The sequence below is a fragment of the Zalophus californianus genome, chromosome 8 (genome assembly GCF_009762305.2).
Source record: "Zalophus californianus isolate mZalCal1 chromosome 8, mZalCal1.pri.v2, whole genome shotgun sequence".
NCBI lineage: Eukaryota > Metazoa > Chordata > Mammalia > Carnivora > Otariidae > Zalophus > Zalophus californianus.
The window spans coordinates 118,760,393-118,779,592 of NC_045602.1; the positions used below are offsets into that span (position 1 = coordinate 118,760,393).

Below are 19,200 nucleotides of genomic sequence, written 5' to 3' on the forward strand. Positions count from 1 at the left end.
CAACATGGAACTAAAATTCATGGTGATAAATGTTTGAGTTGGTCCATGTTCCAGGGCTCGGGGCGGGGGGCTGAGAAGAAATCTAGGAAGGCTTCACAGAAGAAGTGACTTTGGTGTTAAGCATTATAGGATGAGTAGGAGTTTGCTAGATGGATAAGGAAGAGGAAGAGCACTCCATGCTCAGGGAACTACCCATGCAAAAGCTAAGAGGTTGACAGGTGCCCAGGGCATTTGAGGGAGTCAGGAAATTTACTGTGGCCCAAACATGATTTGTTGGAGGAAGAGGCTAGAGATGGAGCTGGACTGGGTAGAAGCTTAAATGCCAGTCAAGTTTCGACCTGGGGGGTGGGGGGCTGAGGCTGGGGAAAGACTCTTGGGCAGGAGGAGGTGGCTGGTCCCAATGTGGGTGAGTTCACCTACCTACCCACCCTCCTCAAAAGCAGAAAAAGGACCAGCCAGACCAGACCTTGTTTGAACGTGCAAAGCAAACGCTTTTATTTCGGTGCTCATGCTTTGTGGCTCAAAAGCACATCTACTTCCTGCTTGGAATCCAAAAACGTTTATAGAACCATAGAGAATCACTGCAACCTTTGGAAGAACATATACATGTGGGCTTATTTTGTGATCCTTCCCTGTGCAAATCAGAAAGTTCTACGTGCATCAGAATGACTTTCTCCAAGTCCCCCTCTGAGATTTTGGGGGCCCTGGAGGCTGTGACCCCACCCCGGATAGAGCATTCTCCTTCATCCCTCTTTCAGCCCAGTCACATGGAGAGAGTGGGAGATAGAGTCAGAGATGACAGCCCATGGGCCCTCGGAGCTTAGGGCGAGGGCTGTGTTCCTGGGCCCTAGCCCTGCAGAAAGGGGGTGGCTGAGGCGCTAACTTTGTTGGTTAGTGACCAACACAGGCAGCTAAGTCTCTCGTGAAGTCTAGGCATTGCAGTGGGCGGGTTCATGGGTAGGACAGGGGCCTCTGGAGCTTTCTTCCCCAAAATTGTGGTCTGAAGGAAGGTGCCTGGGCACAGGCAGGGGACCCAGACAGGGCTAGGGGTGGGAAGGTTTGGTCATGGTCAGGGTTTCACACTCAGAAACATCTAGGCCTGTGGCCTCAGGCTCTGTGGAGCTAGGGAGGAGGACTTGCTGTCATTTGCAAGGCTGGGTCTTATAAGCATTGGAAGAGCAGAGCTGAGAGGGCCTTGCTCATGAGCTGGGTCAATACTCCATTGCCCAATGAGGAACCCGAGACCCAGAGAGAGGAAAGCAGTGGCTGATCGGACTTGGGGCTCAAACCCAGGGCTCTGACCCCTCCAACCTCCTCCCCACCTTACCCCAACTGTATCATTTCTGCTCAGGTCCCAAATGGCCTCTTTAATATTCTCAGGTCAGGGCTGGTGCCATGAATGGGGAACTGGACTCAGAGTCAGAAGTCCTGGGTTGTGTTCCAGTGCCTTCCTACTACCCAGCCTTGCAAATAGCCTGCTGGTGCAGAGTGAGCTGCCTCTCCCTCCTCCAAGCCCCAGTGTCTTCACCAAGAAAGCAGCTCCTACTCTGCAATTTCCCATGGTGACTTAAATGGGTCAGTAGCCATGTGAGCACTAGCAAGCACAGGAAGTGCCCGGCACATCGTAGGTGCCTCACAATGGTGGTGGTGGGGAAGGTTGGGCCAGGGCTGCTGGGATGTGAGGGGACCTCGGGTCTGGCCTTTCCTGGGACTCCACCTGCACCTGCTCTGGTTCTCCCAAGGGCTCCTGGGGCCTGTGTATTGCCTGGGATCTGGTCAATGGGCACACTGTCTCCCTTTGCTGGTTCCAAAGGGCTCTGGAGTAAACCAAACAATATGGTGGGCGGTCAGCGGTTTCCAGTGGCATCCGGGTTGTAAAGGGAGGCATGGGTCCCTCCTCCCCCACCCCAGACCCAGTCAGCCAAGGGCAGTGCTCCTAATGGGGAAGCACAGAACATTCTTCACAGTTAAAGGGAGATGGGGATCCAAGCTCAGAGGCACAAGATAAGCCAGGAATACATTCCATTCCAAAGAACCCCCACAAGCTCTGAGGTCTGGGGCCAAAGAAGGGGCAATTGGTGCATTAGCTTGGAACAAAAATTGGGGTCAAGTTAGGGGCTCTTAGCTGGCTGAGGCGGGGCTGGGCACATGGTCCTTAGGCGGGACCGATGATGATGTTCCTGAAGCCTTTCACGGCCTTCAGCTTGTCACTCTCGAAGTTCACCACCAGCTTATGGCGGCCCACGTGGCATGGCAGCAGATCCACTCTCACCTTGACCTCCTCCCCCGCCGCCACGGGGTCCGGGCTGTGGAGAGGCCAGGATGACGTGTGACTACTGGGGACTTAGCACAGAGCCTCAACTTCATGCAACAAGAACAAAATGGGCCCACTCACCGCTCTCCAAGAGCCTAAGCAACCTGCTCTCCCACGTGCAGAGGGGCCCGCGTGTGTGTGCGTGTGCACAGAAGTGGACGCTGTGCTTTGGGGTAAGAGTGGGAGCATTCAGGGGACTCCATGTGTGAAAATGCACTGAGCTGTACATACAGGACTTGTGTTATTTACCGTATGTAAGTTACCATACAATAAAAAAGTAAAAAAAGGATCGATGTTTGTATTTGTGTATGTAGATAGGTATCTATGAGGACACACCCACACGTGTACACTCTCACACATTCCAGATGTGGATGCTTGTGTTTACATGAGGCCCTAGAGGCGGGTGCTTAGCGACTGAATGTGTTAACTGTTCAGGTTTGGGAGGACACGGGCACAGAATGCAGCTAGAGTGGTACGGGTGCTCAGGGAGGATGCGAGGGTGGGAACTGTGCCTAAGGGGCTGGGGAAGGGTCACATGGTGTATTAAGGCAGGTGTGTGGGTGGGTGTGTGAGAGATGAGAGGAGGGAGTTACTGGCCAGGGTTTGGTGCCTGCAGGCAGCCCCTCCCTCCACCAGCACCTGCCCTGTGCTCCCAGGCCCACCAGCTGGAGTGACCGGCACTTACACGTCCATGATCTTCTGCTCCTCCATCAGGCCGGCGCCCTCCATGGTGAAGGTGCAGCCTAACAGGGGCGTGGGGAGGGGGTTCCGCAGGGACGCCTCAGCCATCAGCTTGCGGTTCTGCTTGGGCTCTCCCAGGATCTGGAAGACGGGACAGATGTCAGGCGCAGGCCTGAGGGAGAGGAGCCTAGAGACCCTCAAGGGCAGTCAGGGGCCTGGCGGGGCCATCTCTGTATTTGCTGCGATTTGGCCCCGCTCTGGCACAATCGCTCCCCACCTCTGTGCCTGTTTCCTCATCTAGAAAACACGGACGTTCACGGACCTGCAGTGAGGCTCCACGTGACTCGGGGGATGTAGAAAGTGCCTCCCTTGTTCTAGGGCCTGGATGGAAAGATCACAGGCTTTGGGGCCAGGCTGATCTCTACCCCTTCCTCACTGTGTGACCTTGGGAAAGTAACTACCCCCTCTGAGCCTTGGTTTCTTCTTAGGAGAGAAATGCCTGGCTGCAGGGCTGTCCTGAGGATTAATTGAGCTAATATGTGCACGCTCCTAGCGGAGTGTGTGGCATGCAATGCTCGCTCCCGCCCCTCTTGCCCTTTACCACTTATTTGTAACTGCAGCATTTGGGATTCTGGGGCTGTGGCTCCTCCAGGCGAATCACTATGATGCCGACGATGATGGTGATAAGAATAGTCAGCCCTTATGAGCCCTTATAATGCATTTCCTGGGATGCACATTTAATTCGTACAACACACCTAGGTGCTAGTATTAACTCCACCTCGCAGACAAATAAACCGAGGTCCAGAGGGGCAAAGTGACCTGCCCAGGGCCACCCATGCACAAACCCAGGGAGTCAGACTGCAGAGTCTGTGCCCTTAAACCCTCTGCCTCTCCCTGCCCCACTAGGGCCCCAGGGCCTGGGGATCTCACCTTAGCTTTCAAGGGTCCATGATTCTGAGATCCCTAATTTCCACCACCCCACCACCACTCTGGGATTCTAGGATTCATTCCTAGAGGTAGGAGTCCCAAATTCTTTCAGCTTCATGATGCTTTCCTTTGATGAAGTTAGGATTTGAAGAACCCTGGGGCATCAAAGATCTGGAGGTGGCAGGGCTGCTGGTATGTGCATGTGGGGTGGGGGGAGCTGTCCTGGGACCCCGCCCCCAGCCCCATACCCTGCCCAGCCCATCCCGTACCCGGATCTTGATTTCTGGATTCTCCAGATAGATGTCCCTCTCGGCCAACAGGTAGCTGTTGGCATCCGGCTCCATGAGGAGGCCCCACACCTTGATGAGGTTTGACTCGGTCAGACACTCACAGTACTTCTCATAGAGGATTCGAAGTGGAATGCTCTTCTCTGCAGGAAAGGAGAGGGAAGAACACTCATGATAGCTGATTTACGGCCCCCATCTCTCCCATGGCATCTCCACGAGGCACAGAGAGGGGAAAGAATGTGCTTGAGGTCACATAGCTAGTGAACGAATAGGCAGATCCCAGGCCTTTTCCCCCATCTGCCCTGGCTCGGGGGTCCCCAGGAAGGAGCTGGGAGGGGAGGCGGGACAGCTGGTCGGGGAAGTGTTGGAGCTCCAACAGGCCTGGGTTCTGATCTTGCCTCTTTGCCCTTAGCCAGCTGGTGATGCTGGGCAAGTCACTCCACTTCTCAGGACCTTAATTCCCCCACATGAAGCTGGTGGGATTGTACCCATTTTACAGATGAAGAAATACTTCCACCAGTAAGTGCTCAGATCAGGAGACCTGGTGCAGCATGGCCACTGACTGGCTGTGTGACCCTGGGAAGGTGACCTCTCCTCTCAGTTTCTCTTCTGTTCCCTGGGACATCTGGCACCTGCTGGGAGGAGCTAAGACCAGAGGACACTTCAGAGCAAAAGCCACACAGTGAGGAGGGGATGAGAAGAGCCAACCCCTTCCACCGCGGAGAAGCAAAGTGGGGTTTCTAGCCCCGTTTTTCTGACAACACTGAGGCCCAAGGACACTAGGGGTCAGCTTGCAGGAGGCAGGAAAGAAGAGCAAAGAGCACAGGCCTGAGAATCTGCAGGCTTGGCTGCGAAGTGCTCGTCCACTCAGTCTCAGAGAGCCTTGGGCAAACCCCTTCTGGAAGGCTCCTTGGACCTCCCCTCAAATGGGAGCGCTGGAGGGCTGGTGTTGGGGCTCAGTGGAGCCCAGCCAACCCCGGGCCATGATGGGAGACATGGCCGCCTCTTTTCCTGCCATCTGTGCCCTCACTCCTCTACCAGGCTCCAGCCACTCGCCGGAATTTGCACACATCTGAGGATAACCTCATTATTTGCTCATTGTTTTGCTCTCAGTCCACTCGCCTTATACTTTTTAACCTTTTTTGCCTGTGGACGCTTTTCCTTATTTGCGGCAAACCAGTCTCATTTACTATAAATAGAAGGTAACTGGCAAAAATAAATATAAGCCAAGTCATGCTCGTTCAGTTCCAGCTAGATATTCTTGTCTGCTGAGGGCTCTGCGCTGAGGCAGGCGATCGGTGAGGGGTAGGGGTGCTGAGCCTGCAAGCGCCACTGAGATTCTCCTCACGGCGTCCGTCTGAAAGACGGTGGGGGCCTGGGCGCCTGGGTGGCTCAGTCGTTAAGCGTCTGCCTTCGGCTCAGGTCATGATCCCAGGGTCCTGGGATTGAGCCCCGCACCGGGCTCCCTGCTCCGCGGGAAGCCTGCTTCTCCCTCTCCCGCTCCCCCTGCTTGTGTTCCTGCTCTCGCTGTGTCTTTCTCTGTCAAATAAATAAATAAAATCTTAAAAAAAAAAAAAAAAGATGGTGGGGGCCTGACGGACAGCCACCTTCTCGCTTCAGGTCAAGGTCTAAGCCCCGGCCTGCCCCACGCCCCAGCTGTTCGTTCCCGGGATGGATCTGCCCCAACCTCTGAGCAGACGACGTGTGGGAAGAAAACCCAACCTTCTGCCAAAAAAGACAGAAAGGAGTGAAAATCCCCTGGTCAGGGCCTGGTGGAACCGAGTGGAAACCGGCCAGCTACACGGGAAGGGATAACACTGCCCTCCAGGAGCTTAGAGGATGTGGCCCCAACTGTTGACTTTTCCAGAAGGCTGAAGCCAGGGTGGGGCCGAACCTTTGAGAACCTTGGTCCATGGAAGGATCATGGCCTTGGCTGAGAGAGGAAAACATGTACAGCCAGTCTCAGTCGTTCCTTAGATGACTAGCCCTGTTCTAGAAAGTGCTCTGGGCGTGGCCGCAGAGGCACAGTGGCCGCACTCCCAGTGACCCACCTGGAGGGGTGAGGGGAGGAGAGAGAGCACAGGTTGGGGCAGGAAGGGGAAGGGAGAGAAGCAGTGCAAGGGGATGGCTCTCTGTCCTAGGCCCGGTTTCCTATTCGCACATTCTGGAAATTCCCCAGATCTTATCACCAAAGAATAACAAGCAAGCCAGCCAAAGTCTGGGGTCTTGGTGGGGGGCGGGGTGGTGAAAGCATCTATCTGAGGCCGAGCTTGGCACTGGAGGCCTGACCGAGCATCCTAGACTAGCCCCACCTTGCAGCCCGAGGGCAACACACAGGACCTCTGCCCTCCTCCGCCCTCTCCCTGCAGGCTGCGCCCCTCACGGGTCTCCGAGGCAGGAGGGAGCGCTCTGCCGTGAACACATCCCCGGGATGATGGGAAACACCGACAGGCTTGGCTGAGCCTTGGCGGAACAATGCTCCAAGGGCCCAGATGGTAACTGGGTAGCAAAGCGTGACTCAACAGGAAGGAAGTTCTTCTGGCATCGTTGGCCCCGGGCTGGAGTTCACCTAATGCCTCACATTCCAGGAAAGACAGTTCCTCCCTTTGAAGCGGTTCCGAACATGAGAAGAACCTGCTGGTGCACAGTCACACCCCGGGGCTGGTGGGCTCTTCAAAATCAAACAGCCTTCCTACAAGTGGGGAACCTGAGGCCTGGAACGGAGAAGACAAATCCCCAGGGGCCCACAACCCATCGTCAGAATGGTTAGGAACTAGAACTTGGGTATGCTGGCCACGAAACATACCCGTAGGGATGGACCCCTGCCGAGGTCCCCCGGGGCCGGGATGCAGAGGTGACAGCTGGGTCCTTCGAAAGCCATCGGGGTTGGGAGGGGCTCAGGAGCCACTGGGCCCAGCACCGAGACCGCCGTCTGGCACAGTAGGTGTTCAGGACAGACCCTCAGGGCTTCTCTGCCTTCCCATGATCAGGCCCCATTTTATACTTTCCAGATATTTCCTGAGCGCACGGTCTCCTCCAGTCCTTCCAGCGGCCCATCAGCACGGTGTGCTGTTGCCCCATTGAATGATGGGGGTGATTCGAGGCTCCGAGAGCAAGTTCATCCCACCCAGGTTTGTACATTTAGAAGGTGGGGGAGGCCAGAGGCAAAGCCAGGCCTGGCTGACCTCAGAACACATGTTCTAGCAGCCCGAAGTGTTGGGGCCTGTCCTGGTGCCACTGGCTTTGCCCCTGAGGGCTTCCCCCTGCTCAGGGACCCTGCTAGGCAGTCTGCTCTGGGTATGCGGCCCCAGGAGTGCCCGTGGTGGGCCCGAGATAGAGAAACCAGGAGGTGGCACTGTCGCTACCACGGACTCCAGGCCTGAAACACAGACAGGCCTTCTGAGGAACTCCAAGGCCGTGGCCCTCACGCCGGACCACTGGGGGCCAAGGGCAGAGGCAGAGGTAATGAAGGGGAGGAAACATGCGTCTGACAGGCAAGAGTAGGGGGCCAGGCGAGGGCAAACAGACTCCATAAACACAGAGCTCTCCGCGCCCTGGGCCTCTCCACCAGCTCCGCATGTGAGCATGCCGGCTCCCGGGTATGGAGCACCTACTCTGTGCACGGCCTCCCCCCCCCCCCACCCCCCGCCCCACCGGACAGTCCTCCGCGGCAGGGTCATGACTGACACGGGCCTCATGGGGACACTGAGGTTCAGGGAGGCAGCCGTTTGCCCAGGTGACCCAGCAAGTGGGACCCTCCTCACTGAGGCCCCAGGATGAAAAGCGTTCACGCTGCCCCTCAGGGGACGATCAGAAGACCCCGCCACCAAGACCCCTTTGCCTCCTCAGGCCTGAAGGCTGCCAAAGCACAAACCAGGATCAGGTGGCTGGGGGGCAGGACACCAGGCTCTATGCTGCCTCACTAAGTGACCTGAGTGGCCACAACCCCTCCCAGGGCCTCAGGCTTGTGTTTAGGAAGATAATCGGGTGCAGCGACCAAGCCAGGCAGGGAAAGAGACCCAGGAGGCCTGTGTGCGGGTTTCTGACCAGGAGCCTTGAGCGACAGAGGCTCTGTCCGGGGGCTGCCGACTGGGTCGGCTCTTTACATTATTTTGCCCCAGAACAGGGCAGGGGATCTGCCTCACAGGGAGGCCAGGGCGGAAGAGAAGTTCAGGCCGGGAGGAAAACACTTCCTCCCCGGGGGCTGGGCCGTTCTCCTCTTCCTGCTCCCAGAGCTACACTGCCCAATAGGGCAGCTTCTGGCCACAGGCGGCTGGTTAACTTGAAGTGGAATTAAAACTCGAGTTCCACAGTTGCACTCAGTTCGTCTCAAGTGCTTACCGGCCACATGGAGCTGGCCGCCAGCGTCTGGATAGCGCAGACGCAGAACAGCTCCCGCATGGCAGAAAGTTCTAGAACCCCTTCTCTCTGAGGCTGAGAACCTCCCGAGGGACAGGAGAGGTTCTCGCAGGGGCCGTGGGGGGAGCCGGAGGGAAGGAAAGAGCTGAGAGCAGGCAGTACCGCATCCAGGGAAGTAACCTGAGGTCCCATGAAGGTGACATGGACCAAAGCAGTATAGTTGCTAAGGGTAGAGGTTCCAGTCTCAGTCCTGTCCCTTCCTAACTGTGAGGCCTTGGGAAAGTTCCTTAACCTCTCTGTGCTCAGTCTTCTCATGGGGAGAATGGGGCAATAAAAGAATCCACCTCCCACTTTTGTTATAAGAATTAAATGGGTTGCTCGTTATAAAGGACGTGGGCGGGGCCTGACCCAGAGGACGTGCCACAGAAACATCTGCAAGGTCCACTGCACCTGCCAAGTGCTGAGGTCACTACCTAGCGCATCATTGCTTGGTGGTCAGTAACTGCCCCAGGAACGCAGGGCCTCACCGGACAAGGGCTCCAGGGAAAGATTGAGCAGGTCCTTGATGCCACACTCAGGCCCCAGGACCCCGTTGTAGCTGACGGTGCGGGCATGCAGCAGGAGACGGCAGGTGTGGCTCTTGGCTGTGTTGTTGGTGATGTAGGCGAAGACGTCAAAGTCACTGCCCATGTTCATGCTCTGGCCCACGCGGATCCGCATGGCCACCCCCGTCTCCACTTTTTCAGTCAGCTTGTTCAGGTGGTTGGCCCTTTTGAAGGCTTCTCTCTCCTCCAGGGACCCTGTGAGGATGGGGAAGAAAGCTCCACTATGGCCCTCGAAATAGGGACCAAGGACAACAAGGCTGGGGCAGGGTGAGCTGGCTTTTCAGAGTCCTGGTGACTCAGAGCAGCCCTGGAGGAGCCCCTTGTCTACCCTGCTGTGCCAGGAGGACGGAAGAATATTTTATTTACTTTCCACAAGTAAACTCCCATACATCCCTCAAGACCCAGCCCCAAATGACACCCCCTCCTCCAGGAAGCCTTCTCTGACCACTCCTGCCCCAGGATAAATGAGTCACCATGTCTTCTTGAGTTTCACCTGTGCCTATTGCCTATCATGCTTTTCACTTAACCAAGTTGTTTTCTGTTTATGTACTTAACCCTCTTAAGCCGCTCAAAGCCTAAGACTGTATTTTACTTATCTCTGTCATACCCAAAGCCTCTAACAGTGCTTGGGGGATGGGAAACACCAATAGGACGATGCAAACTTTCTCACCTCCCAGTGTTCGCCCAGGGATTACTTCTCCCTGAAATCTTTTCCTCCTCCTGCCCTACCGGTGAAGCTCCCCACTTCTGTGTCCCATCTACCTCTCTCCTCTGCTCCTTTTTATTTCTTCCCCGGTGTTGCTGGGTGCATATCTATGTCTCCCATCAAACCATCAGCTCTAGACCTTTCAGAGACCAGGGGAAGCACCTCTGCCTTCTGTTGTCTCCCTTCCAGCTGGAGTATGGCTGCTTGTTCCCCAAACCCTGGGACAGCGCCGCTAAGTCAGCGGGAGTCAGATGAAGGCAGGAGTGATGTCTCCTTAGGCACCTAAGCGAGCCCCCCTGGGCTCCCGGATGCTTAGAAAACATCTACTGTATTGAATTGGCTGCTGGTTGTGCTCCAAAACAATTTAAAAAAATAGGCTGTGTCCTTTCTTCCCTCTCCGGATTTAACACGAGATGTGGAGAGCGGCTTTGCCTTTGTATTGGATTGCAGCTCCCTTACTAAGTTGCTCTTGCCCCGTTTCTCTCCTCCTTCCCCATCCATCTTCACGCTCACCTCCCCAGCTGTGTGTGAAATACTGCACAAATAAACACTACAGTGTTCCTGGAATCTCTTTTACAGGACCCGCCCCTCTGGACTTTCAAGCTGTTCTAGTCCAAACACATTGCAATTACAAGAAAAAGGGGGAGGTGGGATAGCCCATCTTCGGTTGGAGGTGCCATTACGACAAATACTGTTACAAAACAACACAGACATCATTAATCTTTCTGTTCAGATGCCTGCGTCTCTGACATAACTGGCATCCCTTCAGTCGTATTTAAGTCAAACCAGCCAAAAAGGCAAGGCTTAAAAACCCCATGGAATCCCTTTGTGGAATACAGAATTCTTTTCTTAAGTGAATACTCCTCTACTACTGTCTCCCAGTGTGCTTTTTTCTAAGAAAAGATGTAAAATGGAGAGTAACCTACAGGTCCTTATTGTATGCAGGCTGCCAAAGAAAACACGCATGCACGCGTGTGCGCACGTACACGCGCACGCGCACACACACACACGAGCCCGCTGGCTGGTAAAACGGGCGGGCAAAGACTCTGGGGAGCCGGGCACCTACCCTCCGGGTACTTGTAGTTGTGGGTGATATCCTCCCGCTCATCACGGCCCACGCTCTTTGTGCTGATCTTCATCCCCACGGTCTGGGAGTTGTTGGTGGACTTGCACAGGGACCCATCGTCCTGCAGGATCCAGTTCACAACATCGGCATTGACCTCAGCAAAGACAAAAGGAGCGTCGTACTTGATGCTCAGGTCACCCTCCTTGATGGCACGAACTGGAACTGGGCCACAGCAGTATGTCCCTGGTTGGGGGTAAGAGGAGACATGGGCCTGGACTGAGGGGAGGGTGGCACCCTCTCACACCTTCCACATTTCTTTTTTTTCAAAAAGATTTTATTTATTTATTTGAGAGAGAGAAAATGAGAGGAAAGGAGCATGGCGGGGGAGGGTCAGAGGGAGAAGCAGACTCCCCGCTGAGCAGGGAGCCCGATGCGGGACTCGATTGCGGGACCCCAGGATCATGACCTGAGCCGAAGGCAGTCGCCCAACCAACTGAGCCACCCAGGCGCCCACACGTTCCACATTTCAACCACACTTTTGCAAAGAATCTCAAGCCCATCCAGCCCTTTGACTTGGGGACTCCATTGCTGGGAAGGAAGGCAGCAGAGAGTAAGAATTGAGAATGGAGACTCTGGAGCCCGTCCAGCTTCTGGGGTTCAAATCACAGCTGGCCTCTTATTAGCTGGGTGACCTTGGGGAAGCGACTTAACTTCTCTAAGCCTGTTTTGTGTGGTGGGGATATCCGTATGCACCTAATGAGGATTCGGGTATACTAAATGCTATGTAAGTGTCTGAAATATAAAATAGAAGCGGATCCTCAGGCATCCCGAGGAAGGGAGGGAGCCATGCGGTAGAAGGCAGTGCGTCCGTCTGTCCTGCTTCCTGCCCGCACAGAGAGCCACACCCACCCATCAAGGTACTCAGGGAGTGGCACGTTGACTGAATGAACATGAGAGCTGGATGTTTCTCTCACTGGGGTTCACAACTGCTTCAAACTGGTCACAAAGTTAAATGTGGAGGGCTAGAGGCTGGGTAGCTTACTACAGTATATCCATTTGATGCAACACGGTAACATTCATTTAAAATTAAAATCATGGAAAACTATGTATAGAGAAATGCCAAGGACGTATGGAGAAGTGACAGGGCCCAGACAAAAGGCCACGTGCAGCCGGAGATCTTAACGCAGGGACCAAAGACCCCCAAAGCACTGCAAATAGAATTCAGGGGTCCGTGGACTTGGATGGGGAAAAAAATTACATCTTTGCATCACCGAGTTTGGATAACGCTTCCTTCGATTGTGAAAGCAGACAAACGATAGTCTTAGGTGCACTTCTGACTTCTCACTCATAAGGAACACAGACACTTACGTATCACTTTATAGCTGTCATAGATCACTGGAAATACCGCTTAAACACATCTGTACCAGTACTTTATGGAACTTACTATCTCTACCACTAGATCTTGTTCTGTAGACCATATATTATTATATCATAGTTATTTTTTTTAAATTTTGATAACCATGTTTCAGTGCGATTGGTTTTCTTTGTTACCCTAGGTAATATATTCTATGCATTTAAAAATATTATTCTCTTGGGGGGATGGAGGTAACTGAGTGATGGGCATTAAGGAGGGCACATGATGTGATGAGCACTGGGTGTTATACGCAACTAATGAATCGTTGAACACTACGCCAAAAACTAATGATGTACTATATGTTGGCTGATTGAATTTAAATAAAAAAAATAAATACAAATAAAAATATCATTCTGAGAAAGGATCCATTTGGTTTCACCCAAATTTGCCTTGGTGTTCTGTCTCTTTTTCTCTTTCTCTTTTTTCTATCTCTTTCTCCCTCTCTCTGTCTCTGGCTCTCTGTCTCTCACACACACACCTACAAACAAATATATAATAGGAAATTACTGGAAGCTGTGTGTGAATGTTAATGACATTTCTTTTGAGGGGGAGAGGACAAAGATGCTGTTTGATTTTTTTCTTTGTGCTTTTCCATATTTGCTGTTTTCCACAATGCATGTGAATTACTTTTCAAATCATAAAAGAAGCGGATGGTACACTACGAGTGAAGACCCCCCACACTCGTGCAGACCAATCAGTGGTCTCTGGAGTCAGCCAGACTGGGGTTAGAACCTGGCTCTGCCTCTCCGGGCTGAGGGACTGTGGGGGAGTTCTCACCAAGCCTCAGTTTCCCCGTCTAGGGAAGGGGGCCACGCCCACCCACCTTCACTCTTCTCCTGGGGTGTGGGGTCGAGGGCCTGCCACCCCTCGTAGCCAGGCTGCAGGTCCGGCCTGCTCATCCATGACTCGGCCCAGCAGTGGTAGTTCCTGTGGGAGAAATGAAGTGAGGACTCACACTCCTCCCGCGGGCAGTCCACACTCGCCTGTCCTAGGCTCAGCCCAGAGCGTCCCCAACACTCCTCCATGCTCTTCCTCCCCTGGGCCCCAGCCAGGTGCTCACTCCTACCTGGGGAGTCACTGTCAGTGCCTCTCCCACAGCCCACCCCTTTTCACTGGCTCCTTGAGTCCAGCTGATGGGACCTCCTTGCTTCTTGGCTGTCCCTTCTTTTCCAGCTCCGGGGCTCTGCCGCGTTTCAGGCCTGCCTGGGCCACACCCTGGCCCCCCGCCTGCAATCTCTCCCCTTCTGATCTGCTCCAGTGTCATCGGTGTCCCTCTCCCAGTTTGAAGCCTTTGGTGACAACCCGTTGCTTTTGGAGTCAAGCCCAGACCCTCTAACCTGGCATTCCAGACTCCTGAAAAATCATTCCCCTGACACCTTGTCATGCATTGTTGACTTTGTGTGTTGACTTTCCCTCCTTTGCTCATGCTGGGGCCCCTAACTGGAGAGCCCTCCCCAGGCCCTGTTCCCCCTTGTCCAAATACTGTTCAACTTCTAACCCCAATTCAAATGTGACCTCCTCTGAGAAGTCTTCCTAGGTTTCCCTTCCAGGGGACCCTCCCCAGTGGGGTCTACCCCTGACCCCGGGCCCCAGCTTACCAGATCATCTCGCTTTTGTCCTTCTGGATCTCCCCAAATTTGTTGTAGACATACTCAATGAGCAGGTTGCTGTTCTGGTCATGGGCCGAGTTAAAGTTGGTCACCACTCGGGTGGGGATGCCAAGGCACCGCAGCACTGGGGGTGGGGGAGGGGACAGGATGGAGAGAGGGATTAGGGGATGAGCTGAGGATCTGGAAACATCTGCCCTGCTCTGCACATCCACATGCCCATCTGTATCCCAGGCAGCACTGTACCCATTATCCAGGTGGTGAGGGTGGGCACCATCCCCTTACCTGGATGATGGTGCCCACCTCACTGGTCACTCCATGTCTACTCTGCCTCCTCACATCACAGCTAACAGAAGAAGCCCCCAAAATGCAAGTCTGACATCAACACTCCTCTGCTAAACCTTCGATGGCTCCCCATGGCCCTTGAGGTCAAGGCCAGACCTCTGGCTATGGCCGCTGGCCCTACATGGTTTGGCCCCTGACCATCTCCTGCACACTTTGCCTGAGCCACACTCGCTGCTCCTCCAGCACAATGCCACAGGGCATTGCCATACGCTATTCCCTCAGCCTGGAAGGCCACCCACCAGGTTTAGATTGCTCCACCATTTGCAGTCATAGCAAGATTGGGGATTCATCATCCTTCACAATGGACGGGCATGTGAGGGATCCTTTAATTTGTCCTCTGAGGGCAGTGAGTGATCTGTCTTACTTTACGTGCCCAGAGCCCAGCACAGGCCTGGCACAGACAATTTTGTCAAATGGATGAAGGGGTGGACGAAGCAGAAAGAGGAGGAGGAAGAAGGGGAAAAGGGAAGAAGGGCAGGAATGGTAGAGATTAGGGCAAGGAGCACACAGTGGAGCAGGCAGAAGAAGGAACAAGGGTCCGGGGGGCCTTCCATGCAATGCCAGTTGCTTTGGGCTGTGTGGCCTGGGGCCAGTCCCTCCAGTTCTCTGGGCCTTGTTTCCTCCTCTACCGCACAAGGTCATGGTACACACGCAGGGCCCGCAGTCGAGCTGGGGCACCGTCGTGGAAGGGGAGGGCCCTGTGCTCGCGCCAAAGCATAGTTTACAGAGGTCACAGTGACAGGGGAGGGACAGGGGTCACAGTGATGGGGGGGACAAAGAAGCTGGACAGCAGGTGACACCTACAGACTTCTGAGGAGGGAGGGGGGCCCGGGGCGGGATTCGAGCCTGAATGGCGGGGTGCTTCTGACAGGCGGCGTTTTGGGTGCCTTTCCACTCCCTCATTTTTTAATGAGTTTTTTATGTGTTTTGTGAAAGTAACATACTCTTGGGGTGGGATAAAGGAAATAAATAAATCTTTTTTAAAAAGTGAGAAAAGGGGGCGCCTGGGTGGCTCAGTCGTTAAGCGTCTGCCTTCGGCTCAGGTCATGATCCCAGGGTCCTGGGATCGAGCCCCGCATCGGGCTCCTTGCTCTGCGGGAAGCCTGCTTCTCCCTCCCCCACTCCCCCTGCTTGTGTTCCCTCTCTCGCTGTGTCTCTCTCTGTCGAATAAATAAAAAATCTTTAAAAAAAATAAAAATTAAAAAAAAATAAAAAGTGAGAAAAGCCCTACTGAATGGGACTTTTGCCTTTTAGTTTTGATTGAGATTGAGTCTTGGAGTTGGTGCGTGGAGTGTGTGCATGTGTGCGTGCGTCTGTGCGTGAGTGTGTGTCTGTGCGTGTGTGTGTGTGTGTGTGTGTGTGTGTGTGTGTGTGAGGGACCTTTGTCCTGTTGCCCTTGGTCCACTGTCAAGCAGGGTAAGAGGTCCCAGGATGGCCCTGGACGAGGGCCCCTGGGAGCGGGAAGGAAGGACCGTGTTGACCCTCCCCCTCCTGCCTGGTGGCTCCCCCTGAGGCCCGGGCAGCAGATTCTCTGTGTCCCGACCCCAGGCCTTGCCCCATGACATGACAGGCCTCAGGATACAGACCAGGCGTGGGGAGGAGCAAGGCATCACCCCTGTCCTAGAGCCGGTGTCTCAAGAGGGCTTGTCATCACAGGCTCAGGCCAGAAGGCTGCCCCAGAACCGGGAACACCTGACCTCAAGCCTGGCCGTGCCGCTCCCCAGCTGTGTGACCTTGGGCAACCACTTCCCGTCTCTGAGATTCCATTTCCTCTTTTAAGAGGGGCCAAAAATAGCAGCTTTTTGGGATGTTGCGGTGATTCAGAGAGGCAGTGGATGTGGCAGTCTCGTCTGCCCCGTGCCCAGGGTGGAAGAGCAGGGTGCCACGGTGCCCGTCACTGCAAACGTCCATCCAGTCACGGTGGGCTGACTCTGGGACATTTCAAAAATGCTCCAGGGTCCGGCTGAGGAATCCCAGCTTCCCCCAGAAGCCCACAAACCCAAGCCTAACCTGAACCAGAGACTGTGCGAAGTGACATCTCCCCATGAATTAGGTCCGTCACCTCTGTGTCCATTTCGTAGGTGAGGATACAGGCTTGGAGACCCCAGTTCTCTTGCCCAAGTCCACCCAGGGACTGGTGGCAGAGCTGGGATTCAAAACAGGCAGCGGAACACCAGAGTCCCTGGGCCAGTCCAGCAGGCGGCTTCCTGCAGAAGCCCCGGGGGCCTGCTCATCCAAGTCACTTTTCCCCGGCTGTCACACCAGGCCTGGGAGAAGGCTGCAGGGACCCAGACTCAGCCCTGGCCTTGGGGAGAGAGGGGTCTGGAGCAAGACCTCCAGAGGTCACAGCCCCAAGGGAGGGAGGTGTCCACGGGTGAGCTTGGGGACCCAGGCCACAGATGGTGGTGGGTCTCCAGAAAATCCTTGGGGTTCTCTGAGGAGGCATTTCAGGCCCCTCGGAGGAAGAGGTCTGGGACAGGGGAGTTTGCACAAGAAAAGGGAATGCACAGGTCCCAGAAGCAGGCAGTCATGGTGGTTCGGCCATGCGGAAGGGGGTGCAGAGACAGCCCAGCTGGAAGCCCGGGCCTCACCACCCCTACCCAGACTGCTGGTGCAGAGGACAGCGCTGGAATGCCCCGAGGCCCTTCCCTGAGCCTGGGCCCTGGTGCTGGAGTCAGAGAAGCTGCAAGTCAGGACCAGCCTCTTAGAGTTCCTGAGCCTAATAAATAATAATAGCAGTGGTAGTCATCGTAATAAGAATAATCTAACAGCACGAGATAAGTATTTGCTGTTAGGCGTCTGAAATCATTTCTAGCACCTCATACGTTATCCTCACAGCTGCCCCAGGACAAAGGCACTGTTAAAAGTGCCTTTAAAGTCCGGTTCACATGTAACAGAGCTGAGGCTCAGAGAGGCTCAGTGATTACCCGGGGACACAGCTGGTAAGAAGCAGAGCTGGGACTGAGATTCAGGCCTTGACTCTGGAGTCTATGTTTTTGTCTGCTATAGGATACAGACTCATTCTCAGATGCACCATCCCCAGCCCAGAACAGTCTTCACCATTCTCTGGGCTCGAATATTTAAGATTTTTTAAAGATTTATTTTACATTTTGGGTTTAAATTGCTTTCTCTTTCCGCATCTACATTTTAGAAAGGGCTTTCTCTTTCTTGACATTGCTAATGACTGTTATTATTGAGTTACTAATAGCTAATATTTACTGAGAGCTACATTGGGCTGAATTCTGGGCCGAGGAGTTTTCTATCAACCCACCCTAGGAGGGAGGCCCTCTCGCCCCCATTTTACAGACCAGGAAACCGAGGTTCAGAAGGAAATCATTTGCTCAAGGTCACAGAGCAGGTGAGTGTTACTGGGGATTCTTAATTCAGGGGTGCCTGGCTCCAAAGCCCATCTTCTCAACCCTGAGCCCAGGCTGCCTCCCAAATGACATCCCTTGATCCTAATAACCACCTGCAGGGTAGTGGTTGGAAAAAGGACCAGAGAGGGGCAGCCGCCGACTCCAGGCCTCGCAGGACGTTGGTGGCGTTGGAGGCAGAGACAGGACCAGAACTGGGGTCTCCTGATTCCCATTTGAGTGCTCTCCCTGCCCCCGTCCCAGGGCTCAGGGAGGCTGTGAACAGGTTCCAGTCCCGCCCCCCGCCCAGCGGGCAGCTCACCTGTGCAGGCCACAGCAGCGAAGACCCAGCACTGGCCATACTTGACACGCTGGCAGCCCGAGGTCTTCCAGCGCCGCAGGATGTCCACACTGCCGATCCAGAACATGGGGCTCATGCCATCCTTGTAGTTGTTGTCCCAGCGCCCCAGCAGCACACCCTGGTCATCATTGCAGTTGACCTACAACCAGCAGGGCATCAGAGGGACCAAGCCTGGGGAGCAGGTGCTGTGAGTTCGGTACGTGGTGAAAGGCAGGGAAAGGAATTTAGGAGAGGGAACAGCCCATGCAAAGATACCAAGGTGTGACAGGCTGGTACGTGGGAGATGGTTGGGGCTGGAGCCCGGGGTGTGGGAGAGAAAAGGGGATGAAGGGAGGAGGTGGTGAGGGGTCAAGGTCATGAAGGTGATGCTGGTGATGTGAATTGGTCCACGGGGTGGCAGGAGAGTGACAAGAAGTGATCTGAGTTTTACGAAGACCCCTTCCGGGCCCCTCCCCGGATTGTGTCATTCCCCTCACGCTCCCATTGCCTTGAGAATAAAATCCAGCCTCCTGACTGTGACCCATGAGGCCTGCATGGCCTAACCCCTGCCCACCTCCTGCACCCCACTCCCCCTCGCTCATTCCACTCCAGCCATGCCAGCCTCCTGTCTGCTCCCCGAACCTGCCAAAGTCGTTCCCTCCTCAGGGCCTTTGCACAAACTGTGCCCCCTCCCTGGAATGCTCTTCTCCCACTTGCTATATCAGCTTAGGGATCATCACTTAGGGGGGTCCCCCCCAGCCCCTCACCGAAGTTGGATTCTGCAGGTAGACCCTCTCACACCTCTGGCTTCCTTCGGTGCCTGCATCATCATTTCTGATTGTGACTCATTCCCACCGTATTTCTGTCAATGTCTGTCTCCTCCCACCCACCCAACCACGAGAATATAAGCCCTATGAAGTTAGAGACCGTACACGTCATACACCCAACTGTTTCTCCAGTGCCTAGGACACGGGTGGCATCTAATAAATATTTGCGGAATGAGTGAATGAATGAATTGCTTTTAGGGACCACATGACATCACCCTTATTTGTGTAAATCTTGTCTTTCCAAATACAAGCTCTCTTAGCTGAGACTTTCCCATCTCCTGGGACCCCCCAACCAAGCCCAGGATGGAGTGTGGCCTCCATCATCACAGGAAGGGGGGAGCCTACTGGGGCCCATGATGGGCCTGGACC

At 54.5% G+C, this 19,200-nt stretch overlaps 1 protein-coding gene across 1 annotated transcript in view; it reads right to left on the bottom strand.

Annotated features, from left to right (window-relative positions):
• Nucleotides 1-467: 467 nt before the first annotated feature.
• The window catches only part of TGM2 (transglutaminase 2), a 34,731-nt gene continuing 15,998 nt past the window's right edge, over nucleotides 468-19,200 (bottom strand). Inside the window, exons 6-13 of the mRNA XM_027621608.1 lie at nucleotides 17,987-18,164; nucleotides 13,958-14,093; nucleotides 13,183-13,286; nucleotides 10,946-11,188; nucleotides 9,096-9,368; nucleotides 4,192-4,352; nucleotides 3,000-3,136; nucleotides 468-2,306 (exon numbers count right to left, since the gene is read on the bottom strand). Coding sequence (XP_027477409.1) covers nucleotides 2,156-2,306; nucleotides 3,000-3,136; nucleotides 4,192-4,352; nucleotides 9,096-9,368; nucleotides 10,946-11,188; nucleotides 13,183-13,286; nucleotides 13,958-14,093; nucleotides 17,987-18,164 — 1,383 coding nt within the window. The 3' untranslated portion in view covers nucleotides 468-2,155. The remainder of the gene's footprint in view (nucleotides 2,307-2,999; nucleotides 3,137-4,191; nucleotides 4,353-9,095; nucleotides 9,369-10,945; nucleotides 11,189-13,182; nucleotides 13,287-13,957; nucleotides 14,094-17,986; nucleotides 18,165-19,200) is intronic.